Source organism: Aquarana catesbeiana, linkage group LG03 (assembly GCF_042186555.1).
Source record: "Aquarana catesbeiana isolate 2022-GZ linkage group LG03, ASM4218655v1, whole genome shotgun sequence".
In the NCBI taxonomy this organism is placed as follows: Eukaryota; Metazoa; Chordata; class Amphibia; order Anura; family Ranidae; genus Aquarana; species Aquarana catesbeiana.
In genome coordinates, this window is record NC_133326.1 from 722,678,039 (window position 1) to 722,703,390 (window position 25,352).

The window sequence follows — 25,352 nt, forward strand, 5'->3', positions numbered from 1 at the left end:
AAGTGGAAGCCCATTCTGACAAGCCGGGGACCCAGCTGGACACAGAGTGGAGTCTGTCTATGTCTGCTGTAAAGGCCATGTTAAAGTCACCCATTACCAAAATATCTTCCACCCCATAACCAATCACCATTTGCATAACTGTGTATAATAAGACTGGGGGAGGGAGATACAGCCCCACAAGGACACACAGGTTATTTGCGATTAATGCATGGAGAATAATATACCTGCCTCCGGGGTCCGTCCTGATATCCAAGAGCTGGAAAGGCAGCTGCTTGTGTACCAGGATGCTGACTCCCCTTGAGTAGGTGAAGTACGTTGCATGATAGTGGGAGCCCACCCAGGCCTTTTTCAGAATTAGGGAACCCAGGAGGTGGGTTTCTTGCAACACACAAATGTATGGGGGGGGGATTCCTGAGATAGTTGAACACCAGAGATCTCTTGTGAGCAGAATTAAGATCCCTCACATTCCAAGAAACTACAGATATCTGGGCCATCGTGAAATGAACGTATTAGATTGACATTTATGATGATCTTTAAATGAGGGTACTTCATCCCCTCTGAGGGCCAACCAGTCTGTACCATTTTCCCCACTCCCTCCCGTACCGTAGTCACAAGCAATTAAAGATTCATCATGCCATAAAGGAACAAACAGAACAAATAACATTTTTAACTTGAAACAGTAAATCATTCCCAACAGTGTTATCGAACCTCGGTCAGCAACGGCCAACCTCCCCTCCCCCCCCCCCCCCCACCCCGCAGATCCCACCCAAGGTAAGACTGCATGTTTCCCATTTTTAACCTGCCCGAATGCAACCTATGACTGGGATTCATGTGTGTGTTTCCCAAGAGTCAGCGGTTTTGCATCGCCTGTGCAGTAAACTTAACAGGAGGAAAAAAAAAAAAAAAGGGTTAGTCACCGGTGTTAAAGTTACTGAGGGAGCAGACAGAGAATCCAAGAGATGCTGCTATAGTGCCTTAACCGGGTTACAAAAAATCACCTGGACTTGCCAGGGGCATAAGACTTATGCCGCGTACACACGACTGGCTTTTCCCTCAGAATAGACTCCGACGGTCTTTCCGACGGCGTTCCGCTGAAACAGACTTGCCTACACACGATTACACCAAAGTCCGATCGTTTAGAATGTGATGACGTATGACGAGACTAGAAAAAGGAAGTTCAATAGCCAGTAGCCATTAGCTGCCCTTGCGTCATTTTTGGTCCGTTGGAATAGCATACAGACGAGCGGTTTTCCCGATAGGAACTGATTCCATCGGGAAGATTTGAAACATGTTCTATTTCTAGGTCCGTCAGAATTTTAGAATGAAAAAGTCCGATGAAGCCCACACACGATGGGAATGTCCGACGGAATGATTCCGTCGGACCTTTTCTGCCGGAAAGTCCGGTCATGTGTACGAGGCATTACAGTTTGGTTCCAACAGGGAAAAATGTGTAAAAAAAAAAAAAAAAAAACTGATAGTGGTAAGGTAATCTAGCGGCCAGTCGAGTCTAATCTGATCTGATGAGTGAACAAAATTAGCCACTGGCAAGAGGGGGGAGAGCAGCCGACAGCATGGTAACCAGGGGAGATAGTTCTTTATAACCACAGTGTGGACAAAGTCAGGCAACAGCTCATCAGAGGAACTCCATTTAGTGAAAGGGTATTTATTATATGTAATTCCAGCCGGTTATCAGTGGTGGTTCAATCCATGTGTACAGGCTGCCAGCCTGTGACCCGCATTAAGGCACATCTAATGAAAGAGTTAGTCAGTCAAAAGTTGGTGCGGTAGTGCAAATCAATCCTGCCTGCGGTGGCATCTGAGATTGTTCAATTTAAAGGTCATGGCCATCTAGAGGAACAAACAAAAACTCCCTGGGACTTCACCCCAAAGGGGGCATCGTTTCCAGCCAGCTTGCAGCCTCTCGCGTGGAGGTAAAGAAATGGACTGTTTCGCCATCTATTACCCGCAGCTTGGCAGGGAAGAGTACACTGTATTGTAGCATGGAGGCCTGCTTTAACGGCATCTAATGAGCGCCGGAGCTTTTGGGTTTCAATGGAGAAGTCTGGGAAGAGCATCAGGCGGTTGTTCCTGTGGGTCAGCTCTCCTGCTGCCTTAGCAGCTCTAAGCAATTCATCCCGGTCTCTAAAGTTCAGGAGACGCATAATAAAAGTACGAGGAGGAGAGCCTTGCAGGCCAGGTTGTGGTGACAATCTGTGGGCTCTCTCCACCGTAAAGTTGGCGGGAATGGGGGGCGGCCAGGAGCAGGGAACAGAGCAGTTCCTCTGCAAATACAGTGGGGTTCTTACCCTGGACACCTTCTGCCAGTCCCACGATCCGGATATTGTTCCGGCGGCACCTGTTCTCGGAGTCCTCGGTACGGTGTTCCAGCATTTTCACCCTGGATTTCAGCGATCGAATGTTGTCTCCCAACTAGAGGTCGACCGATATATCGGCCTTTTTTTACTTAATTGGCATCAGCCAATTGTGCTGATAAAAAAAGCCGATTATAACTTCAGCGGGACTTGCAAATGACTTCTGTAATAGAAGTCAATGCAAGTTTCCTGAGGTTATCTGTGGAAAGACTTCTCCTCTGGGCAGCCTGCCAAGTCTGATAAGAAGATACATTGTATCTCTTCAGGTTATTTTATCAATAGACTGAACTCCTTGTGTAGAAGTTCTCAGTTTAACCATTTAAGGACTCAATCTTTTCTGACACTTGTTGCTTACAGGTAAAAATCCTGTATTTTCTGCTAGAAAATCACTTAGAACCCCCAAACATTATATATATTTTTTTAGCAGAGACCCTAGGGAATAAAATAGCGGTTGTTGCAATATTTTATGACACATGGTATTTGTGCAGCAGTCTTTCAAACGCAATTAAAAAAAAAAAAAAATACACTAATGAAATAAAAAAAAAATAAGCAGTAAAGTTAGCCCATTTTTTTTTTTCGTCCAAAAGTTTTGATTACCTGTTTTTGTGTATTTAATATTTAAAGCGGAGTTCCACACAAAAATGGAACTTCCGCTTTTCGGAACCCTCCCCCCTCCGGTGTCACATTTGGCACCTTTCAGGGGGGAGGGGGGTGCAGATACCTGTCTAAGACAGGTATTTGCACCCACTTCCGGCATAGACTCCCATGGGAGTCTACGCCTCTTCCCGTCCCCACCGCGCTGTCTGCTGGGAACACACAGCTCCCAGGAGATAGCGGGGACCACTTGGGACGCACAGCGCGACTCGCGCATGCGCAGTAGGGAACCGGGAAGTGAAGCCGCAATGCTTCACTTCCTGATTCCCTCACCTAGGATGGCGGCAGCAGCTGCCGAGAACCGAGCGGGTTCTCGGCGTCCCCTGCCGACATCGCTGGACCCCGGGACAGGTAAGTGACCATGTATTAAAAGTCAGCAGCTGCAGTATTTGTAGCTGCTGGCTTTTAATTTTTTTTTTGGGGCGGTGTGGGTGGACCCCCGCTTTAAGATAGTTAGTTATTTTTTTTAAATCTAAATTATACATACAAGTGAACTGATTGGAGGTTTGTTTTGTTTAATAAAAGTTTAAAATGTAAAAAATTTTCTGTATAACTTATTACTTAAGGCCGCTGTCACACTGGAGCGGGCATGCGTTGACGGTAAAACGCTGCTAGTTTTAGCGGCGCTTTACCGTCATTTTAGCAGCGCTATTTGGCTGCTAGCGGGGCGCTTATAACCCAGCTAGCGGCCGAGGAAGGGGTTAAATGCGCCCCTGAAGCGCTGCTGCCCAAAACGCTTTGCAGGCGCTTCGGCAGCGGTGCGCATTCATTTCAATGGGCAGGAGTGGTGGAGGAGGAGTATACGCCGCTCCAAAGATGCTGCTTGCCGGACTTTTTTTTAACATCCTGCCAGCGCATCGCCTCAGTGTGAAAGCACTCGAGCTTTCACACGGACTGCAGGGGAGCCGTTTTCCAGGCACTTTACAGGCGCTATTTTTAGCCCAAAAGCGCCTGAAAAACGCCCCAGTGTGAAAGGGGTCTAACTGTTTTTATGAGATGAAGGGAAAAAAAAAAAAATCGGCCTAATATATCGGCCCAAAAAAATCGGCATCATATATCGGCCATCGGCCACTGCGATTTCTAAATATCGGCATCGGCCAGAGAAAAACCCATATCGGTCGACCTCTACTCCCAACGCGTCTTTGACCTGTCCCACCCGATTCTCGGCTGCGGTCATCCTGGAGCGGACTTTGTCCAGGTCCTGCCTGATAAGACCCACGTCTATCTGTACCTCCTCAATTTTTGTGGTCAGGGCTGCCTGGCATAAAAGCAAAGGCTGTTCGGCATGTAGCGATTGCCTCCATGACCTCCGGGATGCCTGGGGCAGAAGCAGCATGAGGTGTCTATTCGCTAGGCCTCCGGCTGTGAGGGCTAGCGTCTGGTGGTATTTCGGTGGGGAATCTAAGTTTCTTTCCCCCTTTGCCTCGACTGGCCGCTCGAGAAGGCATTCACCGCTATTTCAAATCAGCGCAGGGCGTTGGAAGACCCGATTAGGAGGGTATCAGGATCAATGAAGCAGCAGAGCTCTGAGATGTACGGCTACTCACTCTGCCATCTTGGATATGCCCACACTGCTAGAATTTAAAGTAATTGAGACTATCCTTATTGCACTCTGTTGAAATAAAGCTACACTTTATTATGTAGGGATTTAGTCTGTGGCAGCCTGCTGTGTTTTGTTTAAATTCCCTGAGGAGCATTAAAGCCAGAGATGACCTGTAGGACATCTACTGCTGCTCACTTATTTAAGGAGACTTCAGAGTCCTGTGTAAAGTTGGTCTTACACAGTTAGATTGTCATTTGAATGTTTGTATATAATTACATTAGAATGTTCTTTCTTGCCATCCCTTCATCTAATTTTGTTTAAAAACACCCAAAATTGTATCCAGATCTGCTATTTGAATGGAATTTCAGTTTTATTAAACAGGCCTCATTACAATATGTAAAATATTTCACAACAAATACCATATTCACAGTTTTTTCAATTTTTCCATCGTACTTATTCAAATTTTCTAAAACGCACATAATTTTTCTCCCACTAACCATTAGAAAATGTAATGAATGTCCAAAAAAGTAAACTTTTTAAGCACAATTTGACCAGTGTTTTGTCAAACCTGAAACTCCAGGTGAGCATTTTATCAGTGGATTTTTGATCAAACACGGTAGCAATGTTCTGAAAAGGCCTTCAACACATCAGCCCCAGGCGAGCTTTGATCAGTCGATTGGACCTAGCTTTGATCAAACAAGGAGGTAATGTTCTAGAAGGCCCTTTAACCAGCAAGCACCAGGTGATTTTTCATCAGTAGATTGGACCTTACTTTGACTAAACATGAAGGCAATGTCCTGGAAGTCCTTCAACACACAAACCCCCAGGTGAGCTGTCATTAGTGGATTGTACATAGCTTTGTTCAAACATGGAGGTAATATTCTAGAAGGTCCTTCAACCAGTCAATTCTAGATGAGCTTTCATTAGGGGATTGGACCCAGCTTTAACTAAACATGGAAGGGATGTTCTGGAAGGTCCTTCATCCGGTCAAACCCAGATGAGTTTTCATCAGTGGATTGGACCTAGCTTTAACCAAACATGGAGGCAATGTTCTGGAATGGCCCTCAACCAGCCTACCCCAGGTTTGCTTTCATCAGTGGATTGGACCTATCTTTGATTAAACAAGGAGGCAAAGTTCTGGAAGGTGGTCCTATATTTTTTTTTTTTTTTTTTTTATACTCTCCTTGAGGGTGAGAGATTCGGAGCCCAGGCCTAGAGGTTAATTTATCTGTGTATGAAGGCTGTGTGATCCTCCTTTATGTAATCATCCAAAAACCTAAAACTGCTGTTGGGTGCTGTTGGCATCTTGGACGTGATGTCAGCAGCCCCAGCCGACTCATTCCAGTTGTACTCTAAAGTATTCTCCTTTGCTCCTCCCCAGCAGCTATATAAAAGGTTATAAGGGAGGTGGGGGAAGGGATGATGGAGTTGTACCCACACAGACAGAATACGGACACTCCCAGAAGAGGCGAGGGCTACGATGTGCAAGAAGGCAAGTACAAAGGCACATTTTAAGTGAGTAAAAGTATTTATGGAAAAGAAAAACAATGCAAGGAAGCTTTTAAAAGTCCTAATTTTTCTGTGCTTTTACCTTCATTCTTTTTAAATTGGTAACACGGTCTCTTTAATTTAAGAACCCAGAAATGTAGCTGGAAGTCTCACTTAGAGGAGGCTCAGCTTCCTTTTACACTGGAGTTACAGCATTGGGATGTAATTGTTGCAAGGTGAGGATCACCTCACACAACCCCCCTAAAATAGGGTTCCACATATCATTCTGAGGTTAAATATTTTAGGAAATGTTTTCTTGTCCCTTTCTGTGGTGTACAACATACAATTATAACTATAATATAAATTATTGGTGCTTTTATATTTATCTGGAATTACACAGGTGCAACTCTCAGTGGATCATTTGTGGGCCCTTGAAGAATTTTTGGATGAAATAATTTAGGATAAACTTACTTTTCATGTTCTGGAGATCTTCTGTGACTTTCCCCAACAACTCCATAATCCTCTGATTGTCGCTGGAATAATAAGCTGAAATACACAGGTCTCTCTAAACTGTGGCATGCTGCAAGATTTTATATGGCCTGTAGCTAGGGGTTCGCAGTCCCTCACATGCCTACAGTCTTCATTTCTCACCAACATCCACCCATCCTGGTGTCCAGCACACGTTCTCTATGCTGCACTGGACTGCAGTTGCTAGGACTGCTGGTGTCCTAACAACCAATCAAAAACTAGTATTCACAGCAGGACCACACATCCTCCATCTAGACCTGCTCCCCCTGCTGCTACAGCCACACTCCTGGCCCTCTAGGCTCCCAGCCACATTGTAAGCATGTGAGATAAGGGTGGACTCCAATGTAAGGGAGGCTCTGATAGTCACCCTGATGTAAGGAAGGACTCCAATGGGGACCCTTATGTAAGAGGGAACTCTGATGGAAAAGGGACTATAATGGGAGCTCTGGTGTAAGGGGGAAAATCTGATACTCTGATGGGGACTCTAATATAAGGGGTGATGTAAAGGGGACTCTGATGGGACTCCAATGTAATGGGGGGCACTTATGGGGACCCTGATGTAAGGAGAGAATGTGATGTAAGGGCAGACTTTGATGGAGATTGTAAACCACACTTCGGAGTACCATGTTGATGAGGCTGAGGCTTTTTCAGGCATGGTATATCCTAAACATGTGTGGTTGGTTTCATTTTGAATCAAAATTCAGAAACATTTTTTGTTATTCGGAAATTTGAATGTATCCGACTTTTTCTGACACAAAGGATGGGATTACACAACAAGAACAGGATGGTTCTGCAAACTTCACACCTCCCATACTTTGGAACCCTGGTTTGGACCCTGCTAGAACCGAACCCAGATGTCTTTGGCTCATCACTAACAGGGGCGAGTCTAGTTGAAGAATATGCCACTATCCGTTAAGGAGAATCCCCAATACATTGTAGCAATGACCAGAGCTGCCAATTTTCTACATGCTTCAGAAAAACTCCCCCATTCTTTGTGTGTCCATGAATAGGGACTGGATACAGAAGGTGATTAGAATGTTTAGATAACAGCTATCAAAACTTTTCTAATATACATTGAGCAGTACATAATTACCTATGATTCGATCTGTTAAATTATGCTTCACGTCAGAATCTGAGAAAGAGAGGAAAATCAATATCAATCAGTATATTCAGGTTTATCATTATACACCCCTCTGTACTCTACATACATTCATTCAAGACACACCCACTAACCTGTAGGCAGGTGCCTAATTGTGGAGCACCTACTTTGCCAAGTTCTACCTCATGTTGTATTTCTGCACTGTTTTTACTGAGCAATTATGGTTAGTGGGTTTTATCTTTTAAGCTGCCTAGACGTCAGGAAGGGATTCAGATGCCCGCTCTCAAGTGTTGTGCCACCGCTCTGCTCCCATATGAAGGGCTGTAAATACAAGAGGAGGCAACCTATCGGAGCCCTTTTGATGGGGAATTGCAAGAAGAACTGCAGACACATGTACTATATGTCTGCTATAAATTTTGGGGGCTCTCCTTTGGTGGATAACCAGTTGGAGTATCATAGACGGGTTCATGGTCTTTACTCAAAGAACTTTGCTCTATTTGAAGGTATGAACTGGGGCAGTCTGAAGTTAGGATGAACTACAGTTGTGCATGAAAGAATCTGTGAGAAACTGATGTTTATATTGCTCTGTACCTCCACACATTTCCAGTAAAAGTTCTAAGAAAGTGTCTGGCCTGATGCTCATTCAAAACAAAAGGGCTTAGGATGGGGATGAAGAAAATTTGGTGTGGACACATTACAATGATTTTGCCTGCAGTGGAGTGGAGAAGGCACTATTGCAGCTGTCAAGGGTAAGTGGAGTTATGTTGGGTGATAAAGTAGCCAATCAAAAGGAAGTGGTGGTAACCTGGCTTGGGTGACAGAAGTCCCTTGTGGTGAGGGAGTTTGTGAGTTTAACCCCCTCCCCAGCGAATAATGCCAGGGACTGATATTGCCACACAGGGTACTCCATGTACCCAGCCTGGATGTCATAGAAGACTAGAGGAAAGAAAGGCCCTCGGGAGTGGAGAAGCTTGGGAACATGTGAAGAGATGATCTCTGTATATGTCGAGGAGAAGCCTCATAGTGGGAGTGAAGTGACATATCGGGCTGTGCTGGTGAGTGGGGTACAGGCTCCCCGGTGCCCACTCAGAATTGCAGCATCCATTGGGAGAAGTCAGAGTACAGTTAAAGTGAAGCGTGGGTCACTAAGGAGTGTGACCTTCACAAAGGGTTTACTGTGCAAGCCGAACATGCTTGATTCTAAATTCGAGTGCAGTCTTAAGACTGTTTTCCAGTGACCAAGGCCTGTGCTTGTGAGCACAGGCATTAGCAAGCGCCAGGAGCACATTAAGCCCTGCCCACAACTCTACCCACCCCAATTGGGGGTCACACTCTTCTACTAAAGGGAAGGATCAAGCAGTCTGAACTCTAAATCTAGGGACTTGGTCATGTGACCATAGTGGGATTTTGGAGAAGCGGTGAACATGATTGTTACCATTTATGATCACCATGGAACATGGTGGACTGGGCAGTGGAAATCCTATATGATGATAGCTCTGCTTTTAAAGCCCAAATTAAATTTAATAAAATACACTGCTGAGGACAAAAACGGACACATGTTGTCAGGATCCACCCATTGCTGAAGAAAGGAGAGGACCTGTGATGTAATGGGCCCATAATGTCAGGATACTCCTACTGCTGAGGAGAGAAGAGGGTCCATGACTTCAAAGGTCCATGACATCAGGGCCCACCCAGTGCTGAGGGCAGAAGAGGGCCCCTGATGTCCTGTGGCCAGACAGGAAATCTGACCTGCCATGTTTGGATGGTGTGGTGGCTTCAGTTTTTGCAACTCTGTCTCCACTCTTGTGTAAGTGTTTGCCTATTGCACTACAGTATTGTAATAAACCTGTTTTGGTGGTGTAACACTATGCCGGCTCCTTTGGCACTTGTTTAAGGAATTCATGTACTACACAAGCCGTACTATTAACCCCTTAATGTCTGTCTGGTTGGAGTTCCTGAGGACCACATAAGCTTGCATTGGTGACTCCTAAAGACTTGTACACATTGAGGTTTTTTTATCTCTTTAAATATTAGAGATGAACATCTTACAGTAAGAGGCTGAGTGTTTTATAGTTATGGAATCACATGGGGGAATATCCTTCTGCCTCCTCCACAGAATTATGTATGCAGGATCTCCTTCCACTACCTCCTCCTCCATAGAATTATGTATGCAGGATCTCCTTCCACTACCTCCTCCTCCACAGAATTATGTAAGCAGGATCTCCTCCCACTACCTCCTCCTCCACAGAATTATGTATGCAGGATCTCCTTCCACTACCTCCTCCTGCACAGAATTATGTAAGCAGGATCTCCTCCCACTACCTCCTCCTCCACAGAATTATGTATGCAGGATCTCCATAGTTGCCAACAGTCCCGATTTTTTCCCGGGACAATCCCGATTTTGGGACCCTCGTCCCAATCGGGATTTCCATAGAGGGGGGTCTGCACTGATAGAGGGGGGTCTGCACTAATAGAGGGGAGGTCTGCACTGAGGGGGATCTGCACTAATAGAGGGGGGCTGCACTGAGGGAGGTCTGCACTGAGGGGGTTCTGCACTGATAGAGGGGGGGGTCTGCACTGAGGGGGTCTATACTGATAGATGGGGGGACCGCACTAAGGGGGGTCTGTATTGATGGAGAGGGGTCTGTACTGAGGGGGGTCTAAACTGATGGAGGGGGTCTGTACTTAGTGGGGGGTCTGTACTGAGGGAGGAGGATCCATACTGCTGGAGGGGCGGTCTGTATTTAGTCGGGGGGTCTTTACTGACGGAGGGGGAGCTGTACTGAAGGGGGACCATAGTTGGTGGAGGGGGGTGACACCAATTTTTTTTCCACACCGGGTGACACCAGCTGTAATTATGTCACTGGCTCTTGTCTCTGCAGCAATTTAACTTTAATGTACAGGAGGGGGGTTAACTATATACAGGAGGGGGGTTAACTATATACAGGAGGGGGGTTAGCTATATACAGGAGGGGGGTTAGCTATATACAGGAGGAGGGGGGTTAGCTATATACAGGAGGGGGGGTTAACTATGTACAGAGGGGTTAACTATGTACAGAGGGGTTAACTATGACTCTGCTGGGGGGCACCTGATGCAAGGAGGGACTCTGCTGGGGGGCACCTGATGCAAGGAGGGACTCTGCTGGGGGGCACCTGATGCAAGGAGGGACTCTGCTGGGGGGCACCTGATGCAAGGAGGGACTCTGCTGGGGGGCACCTGATGCAAGGAGGGACTCTGCTGGGGGGCACCTGATGCAAGGAGGGACTCTGCTGGTGGCAGGCGACGTGGCTAGTGACACGCTCAGGGATCCCACTGATTCGGCTATGGTGAGTTGAATGATTTGATTTTATATTACAATGTAATAATAGAAATAATGCACTTCAATCATCCCGACACCATAACAATCATGGTGCCGGGATGATTAAAGCACTAACACCAGGTGTTTGGAGTATCTTTATCTGCTGATTGTTAAACTTTCTAGAATATACATATTTCTATTGTTGTGTAGGATCTGGGCCTGCTGTCCCTCCATTCCTCTCAGACTCTAACCACACCCCCTTTGAACCACGCCCATTTACGCCACGCCCACTATTCATGTAAACCACACCCATTCTTGCCGCGGCGCACTTTGCGCGCCGCAGTTTTCTTTATTGCTATGCCATGCCTACAAACGCATGCCCCGCCCGCTAATTATTGTAAGTTCCGCCTACAGCCAAAAAAGTGTCCCACAAATTTTTTTTGCAAGGTTGGCAACTATGGATCTCCTTCTACTACCTCCTCCTCTACAGAATTATGTATGCAGGATCTCCTTCTACTACCTCCTCCTCTACAGAATTATGTATGCAGGATCTCCTTCTACTACCTCCTCCTCTACAGAATTATGTATGCAGGATCTCCTTCCACTACCTCCTCCTCTACAGAATTATGTATGCAGGATCTCCTTCCACTACCTCCTCCTCCACAGAATTATGTATGCAGGATCTCCTTTCACTACCTCCTCCTCCACAAAATTATGTATGCATGGTCTCCTTCCACTACTTCCTCCTCTACAGAATCATGTTTTCTGCTATTTCCACTAAATGTTTGCATATATTGGAAGTAACTTCTGAAGCCACTCAATAGCAACCCTGAATTCCTAAACACTCACCAGTCTTCATCTGTAGCATTTCCTTTTGGGAACTTTTATCTAATGAGAAAATAGAAAATCATGTCAGAAAAGATCCCATGACTGTTGGGGAGCTCAGAAAAGCAAATGCAGCTAGAAAAAAACATCTAAAAGGCATTATCAACAGATTGCACCGAAGTCTGAATATTGTGGATCTTCACAATTTTTTTTTTTTGTGTAAAATATAAAAGATCAGCTTGCGCTGAGCAAATGGATACCCAGCATGTCAAGCTTTAAAACTGTGTACATGGGGTAATCTGGTTGCTTTTAATAATTTCCTATAATTTATACAAATTTTTCCCTCAACGTCTTTCAGGACAGCAACTTGAAAGCGTAGCTCCACCCACTTGTCAGGAAACACACCTCCACCAATCTTTAAAAGGAGGCTCCTTCCCTCTTATCAGTTTTTGTGTTTCTTCTGGAGGGAACACATGTGGGAGTTATGAGCTCTCAAGGTGCTATCCTGAGAGGCCAGGCTCCCTACTCCACTATTTTATGAGGACGGGGAAGAGCTGGAAAATATGCCTTCCAAATATAAATTGTCTTTGGATCGAGTGGACGGCCTCTTGAGGGCAATTCTTGCTACCTTGGGCCTGGAGCAAGAGCATAAAGAATTATCTTTACATGACAGGATGTATGCAGAGCTCAGCGAGCCCAAAACACGTACCTTTCCAGTCCACGCAGTGATTTCTGAGACAATCAAGGAAAAAATGGGCTGATCCTGAAAGATAGCCATTCTTCTCAAGGGCTCATAAGAGAAGGTTCCCTTTTGATGAAGACCCAGGGGCTCTCTGGAATAAGGTTCCAAAACTCGATGCAGCCTTTTCTCAGGTGTCAAGATCAACTGATCTAGCATTTGAGGACATGGGGATCTTAAAAGACCCCATGGATAAAAAGATGGATCAACAACTGAAGAGGGCTTGGCAATCCATTATGGGCAACCTTCAGCCAGCAATGGCAACTACTTGCATGTCCAGAAATATGGAGTATTGGATGAATCAGCTTAAAGCTCATATAATTGCCGATTCCCCTTGATCCTTGATTCCTTTTCAACTCTTTCAGCGGCAGTAGCTTACGTCTCAGGTGCATCAGCTGAATCTATCAGGATAAATGCAAAAGCTGCAGCCCTTACTAACTCAGTCAGACGGGCACTATGGCTAAAAACCTGGCAGGGGGATGTAGCATCTAAAAACAAATTATGCAGGGTCCCTTTCCTGGGGGATTTATTGTTTGGCCCTGATTTGGACTCAGTTCTTGACAGGACTGCAGATAAAAAGAAATCTTTGTCTGTCAAGAAGAAGAAACAACCAGTCAAACGTTTTTTTTGTCCTCAAAGGGCTCAGGAACAAAACAAGCCTCAAGAGAAAAAGAAAAATTGGTCAGGGCAGAGGGGAAAGGGCAAAGGGAATGTCCTTTTCCATCCTCCTGCGTCATCCAGCAAGACGCAATGACAGCCGGTTACAGGTGGGAGGAAGACCACAGGGTTTTCTCCCCTATTGGGCAAGCATAACAGAAAAACAGTACATTCTGGGTATGCTAGCCCAGGGTTACAGAATAGAATTTTCAGATCTCCCCCAGAAAAGGTACTCTATAATAAATCTCCCAAGGGATGCAACAAAGTCCCTAGCAATGAAGAACCTGTTAAAGGATCTGATAGATCAAGGGGTTGTAACTCACGTTCCACGGGGGGAGCATTATCAGGGATTTTATTCCCATATATTTCTGATAAAAAAGCCATCCCAGAAGTTTTTGATTAATCCTCAACCTGAAACCGCTGAACTAATCAGTCCTATACAAAAGATTTCGTATGGAGTCCATCTTCACGGTCAGAAACCTATTGACAAAGGAATGCTTTATGGCATCCATAGACCTTAGAGATGCCTATTTGCATATTCCCATAGTCCCTCAGTCTCAGAAATTCCTAAGGATGGTGATAAACATGGGGGAAGAGGTTCTGCACCTGCAATTCAAGGCCCTCCCCTTCGGCCTTTCTTCTGCCCCGCGGATATTTACAAAGGTGATGGCAGAAGCTCTCACACCTCTCCGCCTGCAGGGGATCGCGGTAATTCCGTACCTGGACGACCTGCTCTTCTTTGCCCCTTCCAGGGAGAAGTTGTTAGAGGACCTCGGGAAAGCCGGCGATCCTCTAGAAGCCTTGGGTTGGATCGTAAATATGCAAAAGTCAAATTTCAATCCAGCCCAGGAAGTACAATTCCTGGGGTATCAGATCTGTTCAGTGGAACAGAGTTTTTCTCCCAGAAGAGAAAAAGGTAAAAGTCCAAAAAGTTGTAGCCTCCTTACAGACAAATCAGGAATTATCAGTCAGGCAAGTCATGTCAGCACTAGGAACCCTAACCTCAACCATACCAGCCATTCAATGGGCAAGGTTACATTTCAGCCCTCTTCAGACATTTCTCCTGAGGGTATGGAATCACAGGACAAAATCTCTGGAGGCAAAGGTAAAGATCCCCATCAAAGTCAAATGATCGCTTTGGTGGTGGAGAAATCAGGTAAATCTGTCAAAGGGTCTGCTTTGGTCTTTTAAAATAGAAAAGGTAGTAACGACGGATGCCAGCGTGTGGGGTTGGGGGGCTCACCTGGGTCAAAGCTTCACACAAGGAGTTTGATCTTGGTCAGAAGCAAAAAGGTCCTCAAACTGGAGGGAACTAAGGGCAGTCGCCTTAGCATTGGATGCCTTCTCTCCAATCCTTCAAGGTTCCCATGTCAGGGTCATCTCAGACAACGCCACTACCATAGCCTACCTGAACAAGCAAGGGAGCACAAGAAGCAAAACACTGCAGTTTCTAGCTTCAAAGATCCTGGGATGGGCAAAAAATCATGTGCTGTCCTTATCAGCAGTCCACCTCAAGGGCACTCTAAATGTAGTGGCAGATTATCTAAGCAGAAGACGGATTCAAGAGGCAGAATTGAGCTTGAATCCAGAAGTTTTTGCCATGATCACCAGGGCCTGGGGCCAGCCACAAATAGCCCTGTTTGCGTCAAAAGAAAATACGCAACTCCCGGTATTCTTCTCAATTCACAGAAACAACAGTTCCCAGGAGACGGCCCTGGACATTTCATCGGGGTTACGCTTTCCCTCTGTTTCAACTAATCCCTTTGGTATTGAGAAAGATACAGAGGGAGAAAGTGGCAGTAATTCTAATTACTCCATTTTTGGCCAAGAAGGGCATGGTTTACCACCATTCTACAGATGGCAGTCAAGCCATCTTGGCAGATGCCTCATCGGCAAGACTTGCTCCTACAAGGTCCGATACATCATCCGGAAGTGGCCAGTCTAAGCTTCACCGCTTGGTATCTGAGGAGAAGTTGTTAAACAAGGGTCTGTCACAACCTTTAGTAACTACCTTACTTTCCAGTAGAAAAATAGTGACCAGAAAATATCTATGATAAATATTGGAAAGTCTACAACTCCTACTGTTGCTCGACAAATAGAACGGTAAAAAAATTAGTGTCAATTTTAGAATTTCTTCAAAAAGGTGCTGACAAAGGCTTGTCAGTCAGCACGCTTAAGGTGCAAGTAGCCGCTTTGGGAGTCTTTCTAGAAAGACCAATCTCTTCTGAGCCTTTAGTTATAAGATTTTTCAAGGCGCTTACCAGATCCAGACCAGCTCCTGCTAGGCACTTTCCCAATTGGGATCTATCAGTGGTCCTACAAGCCCTCACGAAGGAACCTTTTGAACCAATACAAGAAATTTCACTGAAGAACCTTACTCTTAAGACTTTGTTTTTGGTTGCAATAACATCAGCAAGGAGGATTAGTGAGCTGCATGCCCTATATGTTAAAAAACCCTTTTTATCCATCTACACAGATAGGATTATACTCAAAACCGATCCGGGGTTTTTGCCGAAGGTGGCGTCAGCCCACAACAGGTCACAGGAAATCATCCTACCGACCTTTTTCTCAAACCCTTCAGGGGAGAAAGATAGCAAATTCCACAATTTGGATGAAAGAAGGACTTTATTACGTTATCTGGAAGTAACAAAAAACTTTCGGTCTTCGGACTCTTTGTTTATACTTTTTTCTGGAAAAAAGAAGGTCCACCAAGCATCTAAGGGCTCAATAGCTAGATGGCTTAAATCCGCTATTTTGGCAGCCTACTCTCAGTCGGGGCTATCCCTGCCCCGCTGGGAATTAAAGCACATTCCACCAGGGCTCAGGCCACTACATGGGCAGAAATAGCTGGTGCCACCCCAGATTAAATTTGTAAGGCGGCTACATGGTCAAGTTACCTAACATTTGTTTGTCATTACAGACTGGATCTTCTGTCAGCAAGTGAGCAGGCTTTTGGCAGAATGGTCTTGCAGGCTGTGGTCCCTCCCTAGTGGATAAGTCTCTGTTATCCTCTCAAGGTGCTGTCCTGAAAGACGTTAAGGGAAAAATGAAATTAGACTTACCCGTAACTTGTTTTCCAGGAGTCTTTCAGGACAGCAGCAACCCGCCCTTATTGTATTAAATTACTATGCTGTGACTAACCATATTCTGATTTTGTGTTCCAGCTTGGGCCGGAGGTTCTCTACTACTACTGATGATAAGTGGGAAGGAGCCTCCTTTTAAAGATTGGTGGAGGTGTGTTTCCTGACAAGTGGGTGGAGCCCAACTCTCAAGGTGCTGTCCTGAAAGACTCCTGGAAAACAAGTTACGGTAAGTCTAACTTGATTTTTTTTTTTTTTTTTAACATGCTTTTTATTTTTTTTTTCGGTTAACTTTATTACTATCACAAGGGAATAACAAGCCCCTTATGTAATAGCATGGGCAGGTTCTCTTTTTGGAAACATCATGGGTCTATTAGACCCCTATTGTCTCCCTTGCCCTCCACTGCAGCTAATCAACCACAGCATCCACGGAATGATGGTTCTGAACCTGTAACTGACAAACTGCTTGCTGCTTCTGGGTTCATTCATCACAGAGGAGACCATGGAATGGATATTCCCCAAGATCCTCCCACTTTCCATTCTGAAAGCATTTAAAATGGTCCCAGGCTCCCATTGAGTGGGCCACACAGCTGCAGATGGCTGCCAGCATTCTAGCAACTAATGCAACTGCTGGTTGATAGTTTGTTTTATATAGTAAACAAGCCAGTCCACATCCCACCTTTCGTCTTGGCCTTTTGCCTAAGATCAAGTGTAGTATCTGTTGTTGGCAGTGTCCAGTAGGGATGCTCTGTTGTCACTCTAGGCTTTTGGTTGGAATTGCTGGCTGTATAGTTCTTCTGGTATGATGGGGACTCTAAAGGTTTGTCCTGTAGTAACAGAAACAGGGGTGCTCCCTAGGTAAGGTGGGGCACAGGAAAAATTCTATGGTCATGTACTTGAGGGAACCAGTGCCTCCTGATTTGAATGGTGCCACCTGGTCTGTTCATGGGCTGGGAATGCAGAGAGCTCAAGTTGTCAGTGCCCCCTGGGATTTGGTCACTCCAGGGGTGCTCTATCACTTGGGAAACCCATTGTGAGAATGAGCACATGGCCACGTTATTTGTTGCTTTTTCTTTGGCTAGGGCTAATCAGGGCAATTTTTGTTACCAGGTCACAAGACCTAGCCAATGCACTAGCATGGGCACTTATTTGTTTTTTTAATTTTGTTTTCTCACCATGTGTGTAACTAGCACTTTCTTTTTTTTTTTACTCTGAGTTTTTTTTTATTGATTTTCAAGTAAAAAATATAGGAACAAAAGATACAATTAGTACATAAACATCGCTAAATTTCACAATCTGTGTAAGTATAGCATGGGTAAACTATGCATATTTAAAGTCAATATAAGGAATGTGGGAGGGGATGTGGAGGGAAGTGGGATGTCACCTTAGGGTAGTCACATAGTAGAATGGAGGACATCCGAGCACGCAGCCCGGCTGGTCAGGAAAGGGGGTGGGGATGAGCTGTACCAGGCTGCATGCCCTCAACATGGGGGTAGGTGCTGCGGGGCAGGGGGAGTGCTGCGCCCCACCACCTCAAAGCACCTTGTCCCCATGTTGATGAGGACAAGGGCCTTCTCCCGACAACCCTGGCCGTTGGTTGTCGGGGTCTGCGGTCGGGAGGTTTATCAGAATCTGGGAGCCCCCTTTAATAAGGGGGCCCCCAGATCCTGGCCCCCCCACCCTATGTGAATGAGTATGGGGTACATTGTACCCCTACCCATTCACCTGGGGAAATAAAGTGTCAATAAAAAGACACACTACACAGGTTTTTAAAGTAGTTTATTAGCTCCGGGGGTCTCTTGCGACTTTGGGGTCTCTTCTTTCTTCTCCATGCTCTCCGGCCTCTTCTCCCGCTCTCTGGTTCTTCTGCCGCTCACCGGTTCTTCTGCTGGGCTCCTCCGCTCTCTTCTACTCTGTTGCCGCTCTTTTGCTAGTGGTGGCCCGGTCTTCTCCGTCGTCTTCTTCCCTCCGGTCTTCTTCCGATGTTGACATGATGCTCTCTTTGCTGTAATGCCGGGTAAGCGGTGTGCAACAACTTATATTGGAATGGGGCGTGGTCACCGGGTGATGTCATCCGGTGACCCCCGCCCCTTATGACGTCACAGTCTGACTTTGAGGTTTCTTGGAGAGCGAAGGGGAATTTCCATCTGTAAAATAAGCCCTGAGCTCTTCTGTTGCTTAATGTGATGTGGGAGAGATCTTGAAAAAGTTTAATTGAGTCTCCACTGAGAACAATTAGATCATTTTGTCTGGCTTTATTTAAAATGCCTTCTTTTAGTATGAAACTGGAGAAGCAACAGATTATATCTCTAGGTGGTGCAGCATCTGAGCCTTTCGGTCGTAGAGCTCTATGAGCCCTTTAAAAGTCAATTTGAGTGTCAGTGTCCCTTTCCAGCACATTGTTAAAGATTTTTTGTAATGCTGGTTTAATCTGCTCTTGGGTTATGTTCTCTGATATTCCCTCTGATCTGTACATTGTTCCTCCTTCCCCTATTGTCCAGATCCTCAAGGTGTCTATTTATATTGATAAGGTGTTTAGAGTGTGTCTCAGAAATTGATTAAAGTCTGCTGATAGCTTTGTCTCTTTTTTTTTGCCTGCTCTTTCCTGTGAGGATAACTGCTCAGACATGTTTCTGATCTCAGATTTTAAGTCAGTTATGGCAGACGTCACAGATTTTTTAATATCAGCGGCAATCTCCATCATGTCTGCAAGTGTCAGCGGTGCATCAGCATGCAGGGAATTTCTTAGCCATCCCTCAGAAGCCGCTATTGATCCCTCCTAGCTGTCCTTCTTGTGGCGGGACAATACCATCTTGCCAGTCAGGGAGCTGCTCCTTGTAGCTGACCATGGCTTGATCATATTGGGGATGTGATGACTGGAAGTCGTTCCGAGGGTCTCTTCTGTTTGGAGTCGCCCTTGTAATTCTGCCCATCTCCGGGAAGAAAGTTTTTTCTGGCCGTGGAGCCTTGTGGAACCCAGAGCTTTCTCAGCTAGTTGCCATCCGTGTAAAGCCATGCCCCCCCCCCATATTTATATCTTTCATTTAAGAATATTAAATTTTTTTTTCCTTGTAAGGCAGTACCTGCCCTGATCAAGCAAACATAGGCAGGGATGGCAACACAAACGTGACAATACATTAGGCAAAAAAGAAGTCCTAGGCCCCAACACCACCCTGTCTAAAGTCAGAAATGGTTCTTTGCAAAATAAGGACAAGAGTTCGGAGACACAACTTAAAGAAATGATGAGTGCAAGGATTACCGCCTTGTAGGTGATATAGAGAAATAAATAGGAAGATATAGGGATATAGAGAGACATATAGAGTAAAGTATCTAATGGGTTGAAAAGACCATCTCAAACGATTAAAAAAAAAAACAGAACGGGCCTTAACGCAGGAGTGGGAGGCCATTGGACTATATCTAAAACATGGCTAGGCCGCCTGGTGGCATTTAAGATGTTGGTGGTACCAAGACTGATATACCTTTTAAGAACCCTTCCAATCGACCACCACCAACAAATTCCTATGGCAGAACAGACATTCTTGCTCCATATTCAATAAACTCACTAAACACAATAAAGCGGGATGGAAGCGCCATGCGGTACTACGTGATTACTATATAGTCTCAGTCCTAGCCCAACTCAAAGACTGGTTCACACACTCCCAAACCCCCCCGTGGTCTGCATTAGAGTCAGAGATGGTACCTGGCAAAAAACAACTTTCCTTCCTGCTCTCCCAACAAGTTAAAATCTGCTCCCCACCCTATTTACCCCTATTGTATTGGCAGTCCTTAAGGCTTGGAAAATCCTGATCTCCACAAAACATAGCGAAAAAAGTACCAATATACCTATCCCTTAGAAGCATGCCTCCTAATCATCCCAAACATCAACCTAAAAGTATGGCAAGTTTCATCACTTATATTCTTCAGATGCCCTTAAATCCTTCAAGGATCTTCAAACCAAGTTTCAACTTGCTGACAAAGAGCATTTTACCTACTTGCAGATTTCTTCTCTTCTCTTCTGAGAAGGTGCACAACCCTATATTGTACCCTTCCTAGTATCATTGCATAATTTTTTTTAAACCAGTTTAAAACCAGGTACAGTAAAAGGGGGTATCTCCCTTATTTATGCTTTATTTGGTGGTAAACTCGGCCTTGTTAAAACCGACACATTTATGGCCTGGGAAAAAGATATCAGCACAGTCTATATTCTTGATCAATGGCACCACGCCATATCAGCCACATATACCTATTCTAGGAATGCTAATCTCTGGGAATTAATGCACAAAATTAATCGAAGATGGTACCCGACACCCTACCGCCTATCCAAATTTTACCCTCCTATGTCCAACCTTTGCTGGAGAAATTGTGGACAAGTAGGCACATTATTCCATCTTCTATGGTCATGTCAATCTTTTGCCAAATTCTGGCCTCATATTTTTCACCTAATATTCAAAATTACTGCTATACCATTGCAAATATCCCCTGGATTGGCCTTGTTAAATTTAGATATAGAACAAATCCCCAACCCCTTGAAAAATGTAGTGGTCAACGTTCTATTAGCTGCCAGACTAGCACTGGTAAGACAGTCTCCCTTGGTCCTTGCAGTAGAGGAAGTGGTAAACCTAGTTCAACAGTATTATTCATATGAGCAAATGTATGCACTAGCTTCAAATTCTCTAAGGCTAGGTTTCCACTAGTGCGTCCCCAAAGTCGCGCGATTTTGCCGCAATTTTTTACCGCGATTTGAAGCAATGCCTGTATCTATAGACCTCAAGTCGCATCAAAGTGGGACCAAGGTAGTGCAGGGACTACTTTGAAGTCGCACAGATATGAACGGTACTCATTGGAAATCATGGGAAACAATTTGTCATGCGACTTTTCAGTCCCAAGTCGCATGAAAAGTCGCACTAGTGGAAACAGAGCCTTACAGTTGCAACTGACATATGGAGCCTTTGGGTAGAATGGTACAACAAAATGTCAAGTAGTTTGATCAAACCATACCTAATGACATGATTTCATTCATAGGTGGTAACCTTTGACCCATACTATTTGTTCTATTTTCTTCTCAGTTGTGTTACTTGTTAAGTTTTTATGCATTTTCCTTTTGTTAAAAGTATATTGCGCAACTTGTAAGGTTCTCCGGGTGCGGGCTTGCGCCTCTCAGTGTGGACACCTGGGAACCTATCTTTTGTATTGATATACCAACGTTTATATACTTTTTTTTTTATGCAAACTCTCAGTAAAAATGTATTGAATTAAAAAGGGCAAAAACTAGCCAATTTCTCACTCAGCATTTACAGATTTACTTTTTTTATATTTGCCTTTTATCCTTTTTTTAGTGATGTTAGTGATGAGCTGGACACCGCAGATTCTGATTAAAGTTCATGAACGTAATCAAAGTTCAGATGCCAAATCCAAACCCCAATATCCCAATATAATAATAGAGATACTCACAGGAAATGAACAGGAAAGTTGTGATGGTGACCAGAGTAATGAAGACCAATATTAGTAGGACCCCCAGGATCAGTATCACCCGGTACTGTGTATTCTTGGCAGCCGGAATCTCTACAGACAGAGAGGATAGTGAATAATCCTGTGTGTATCAGCCGGTATAATAATCCTTCAGAATTCTTATCTCACATAAAGACATTTTTTTATTCATCCCGGATCATCTGTGTGTGCGTTCCCTGCATATAAATTTGTAATCTTCTACTATACCTGTTGTAAAAGACTAGCGTCAAATGTAGAGCTTTAAGGACACCACCACTCGCTGTTTCTTCTTTTTAAGGGCTTTGTTTGCCCATTTTTATTAAAAGCAAGTTTAGCAAACAAACATAGGTTTCCCTCACAGGGGTTTCAGCATTCCCTTTTCCATCAACAAAGCGACATTCAGCCTAGTTGGCTCTCACTTGCAGCACTGCTGCTCTGGCCTTACGCCAGACCCTTGTCTGTCTCCTACAGACTATTTCACCGACCAACTTGGTGCACACAGCTAGCAGCCTCTTGCTGCACTGGCTCCCCTGTGGAGCCCTCCTGACTCCTGGCCAGACTTCCTATCTGCCGGGGTAGAGCCCAGAACCATGGTCAGGTTACTACCATGTTTCCCCGAAAATAAGACCTAGCGTTATTTTCCAGGAGGGCTGCAATATAAGCCTCACCCTGAAAATAAGCCCTAGTTTAAAATGCTTGTAAAATCCTATAATCCACTCTATTACAGTAGTATATAATATACAACGTGTGTGTTTCTGTAATATAAATGTGGGGAAGAGAGCTCCAGCAGGTCACAGAAGCGCAGATCGGCGCTATAAATATATAAGGTATTTGGCACAATTATATTACAGAAACACACACATTGTACATTATATACTACTGTAATAGAGTGGATAATAGGATTTTACAAGCATTTTAACACACTGGGGATTCCTGTCAGGCAGGGAGAGAAGAACAGCACATTACATGGTAAGACCTACCCCGAAAATAGGACCTACTGTGTCTTTTGTTGCCAAAATTAATATAAGACCCGGGCTTATTTTCAGGGAAACACGGTACTAAAAGCTCAACAAACACCTGACCAATCAGTATCCTGGCTGTTCTCAAAATCAGGACCCAGGACTAGAGATTTCATCCCAACCGGATCTCTCAGAAATCCCCAAGCTCCAGGTCCCAAAGTGGACTTTGCAAAACACTCAGGAAACTGAAAGGCCAGTTTCCTCTTCGTGTTACAAGCTCCCTGGAGACCCTCAACCCTTCCGGTTGAGAATTCTGGGTCACAACCTCCTTCTAGACCCTGGCAAGGCAACACTCTGCCACACTGTATATATCTATAAATATATCACATCATATTAGATCATATAATAATCTTCCACTATAACTGTATATGTACATATCACATGTTATTTCATTATCATAATATAATTGAAAACAAAGCGATTGTTTGGGACTTCATATGAGGTAAAGACAATTTAGGTCATATATCTCCATCCCTATCTAATGGGAGTAACAGGGAAGGGGGAGGACAGTGGGAACAGATGGGACTTTATATGAAGCACGCAGTCTCAGGGACAACCAGCTATCAATATTATAATTGCTTATATAAGTACAATAGGACCATAATCGGCAAGATAAGATCAATGAATGATAGGGGTAATGTAACCCCTGGATAGGATCCTAAATACACCTACGCATGTATAAAGTACACAGTCTCAGGGACAACCAACTATCAATAGTAAAGGTATAATATCTGTTTATTAAGATGCAATAGGACCATGATTAGTAAGATAAGAACAATAATTAATAGTGGTAGTATAACTCATAAATTTCATCTATATACACATACATGTTGATTGTTAAAATATCAGAACAGTATTTACAATAATGGAAATGACCTCCAGACTTTCTAGTCTGCCAGGTGTATTAGGAAAGAGACCCTAGATATGGCATCTCGATCCTATACCGCAAAATAGGTATAAAGTGTAGAACACATGGGAGTATAAAATATAGTATGTAAATCCAGACACGGCTTCAACTCAACCACTCATAAGGAGCAAGCACGTGATAATGATTTGAAACTAAATAGATAATTGTCCAATAGTTGACATATAGCAGAAGAAATTATATACATATTGGGATGGGACCAGTCCCATAGTAGTACTTACTGTACAAACAGGTCTGCTGTGTATAGGAGGCATGGTAAGGCACTGGATATCGGGGGCCCACCGGTAAAGGTAAATCCTCATCTTTATTGTCAATATGAGACACTCCATTACTATGGACGTTTTTAGAATTGTTATTATTGTTGTTGTTTACACTGTTCTCAACAGTGGCTAATTTGACTAATATAGCCAAATGAGAGCGTAGAATCTGGTTCACACAGTACTACTGTATGTCTGTCTACTACATGTCCTACTACTGTAGGTCTACTACATGTCCTACTACTACATGTCCTACTACCGTATGTCTACTACATGTCCTACTACCGTATGTCTACTACATGTCCTACTACCGTATGTCTACTACATGTCCTACTATTGTATGTCCAAAAAATATTGTCTTACAATATCTAAAAAAATAATAACTTACCTTTGTCTGTTGCATTCCTCATCCTTCGTAAATCAAGACCACTTATATTGGCATACGTATTTTCTTCATACAATCTCCCTAAAGAGGAACATAGATATTAATATAGATATTGTGGATTCCGGGGAGGATATTCAGGTAATGTAATTCAGATATAATGAAGCTGTGTGAGATGAATGGATACTCTCCGCTCACCTCCACTTTCCACTCTATTTTACCGCTAAAAGGTGGAGCTTTTCTAATATATGATATTGCTGATGTTTGTGACTTATCAGAAATGTATTTTTATTTAATAAAATTAATTTATCACCAATCCATAGCGTTGAATATAACAGTATTGAAACGTTTAGTTACGCGTTTAAAAGGAATTTTTTAAGTTCAAGTGGTGTGACTTGCACATTCCCTATCTGGGGGTCAATCCAGCTGTCACTGTGGATCGTTTATATGAGGCCAACTTTCCTCCACTATATCGTAAGCTAGAAGAGCTCAAACATTGGGCCAACTTGGAGTTATCTTGGATAGGCAAAGTTAACTCAGTGAAGAAGACTCTGCTCCCACGCATCCTTTATCTCTTTAGATCCCTACTCATCCCAATTGTCAAAGATTATTTGCTGGTGCTTCCAGCCAAAATTAATCAAATGTATCTGGGGTACGAAGGGACATAGAGTCTCCAAGGAAACCTTTTTTTGTGCTAAGGATAAGGGTGGAGTAGGGTTACCTAACCTCTTATGGTACTACCAAGTGGCACAACTAACCCAGATCTCGGCAATTTACTCTAAGTCAGCTCATGCTGACTGAGTGCGTATGGAAAGGCAGGTGGTCCCACATTTCACATTGGACTACTTACTATGGTGCTTTCCGAAGGCTAGACTCACTATTTTGGCCCCACACTCTCTCACTCTATTGCGCTTTGGGACTCACTCAAGACTCACCCACAACTGGTCTCAGATTGGCATCCTTTATCACTTCTCTTTCGTAACCCCTCTTCCCTCCAG

The 25,352-nt window shown here is 44.3% G+C and overlaps 1 protein-coding gene across 1 annotated transcript in view; it reads right to left on the reverse strand.

Annotated features, from left to right (window-relative positions):
• LOC141134376 (C-type lectin domain family 10 member A-like) overlaps positions 1-13,588 on the reverse strand; it is a 39,819-nt gene extending 26,231 nt beyond the window's left edge. The window contains exons 1-4 of the mRNA XM_073623943.1: positions 13,528-13,588; positions 11,833-11,871; positions 7,679-7,717; positions 6,529-6,603 (exon numbers count right to left, since the gene is read on the reverse strand). Of these exons, the coding sequence (XP_073480044.1) occupies positions 6,529-6,603; positions 7,679-7,717; positions 11,833-11,871; positions 13,528-13,588 (214 nt within the window). The remainder of the gene's footprint in view (positions 1-6,528; positions 6,604-7,678; positions 7,718-11,832; positions 11,872-13,527) is intronic.
• Positions 13,589-25,352: the final 11,764 nt, after the last annotated feature.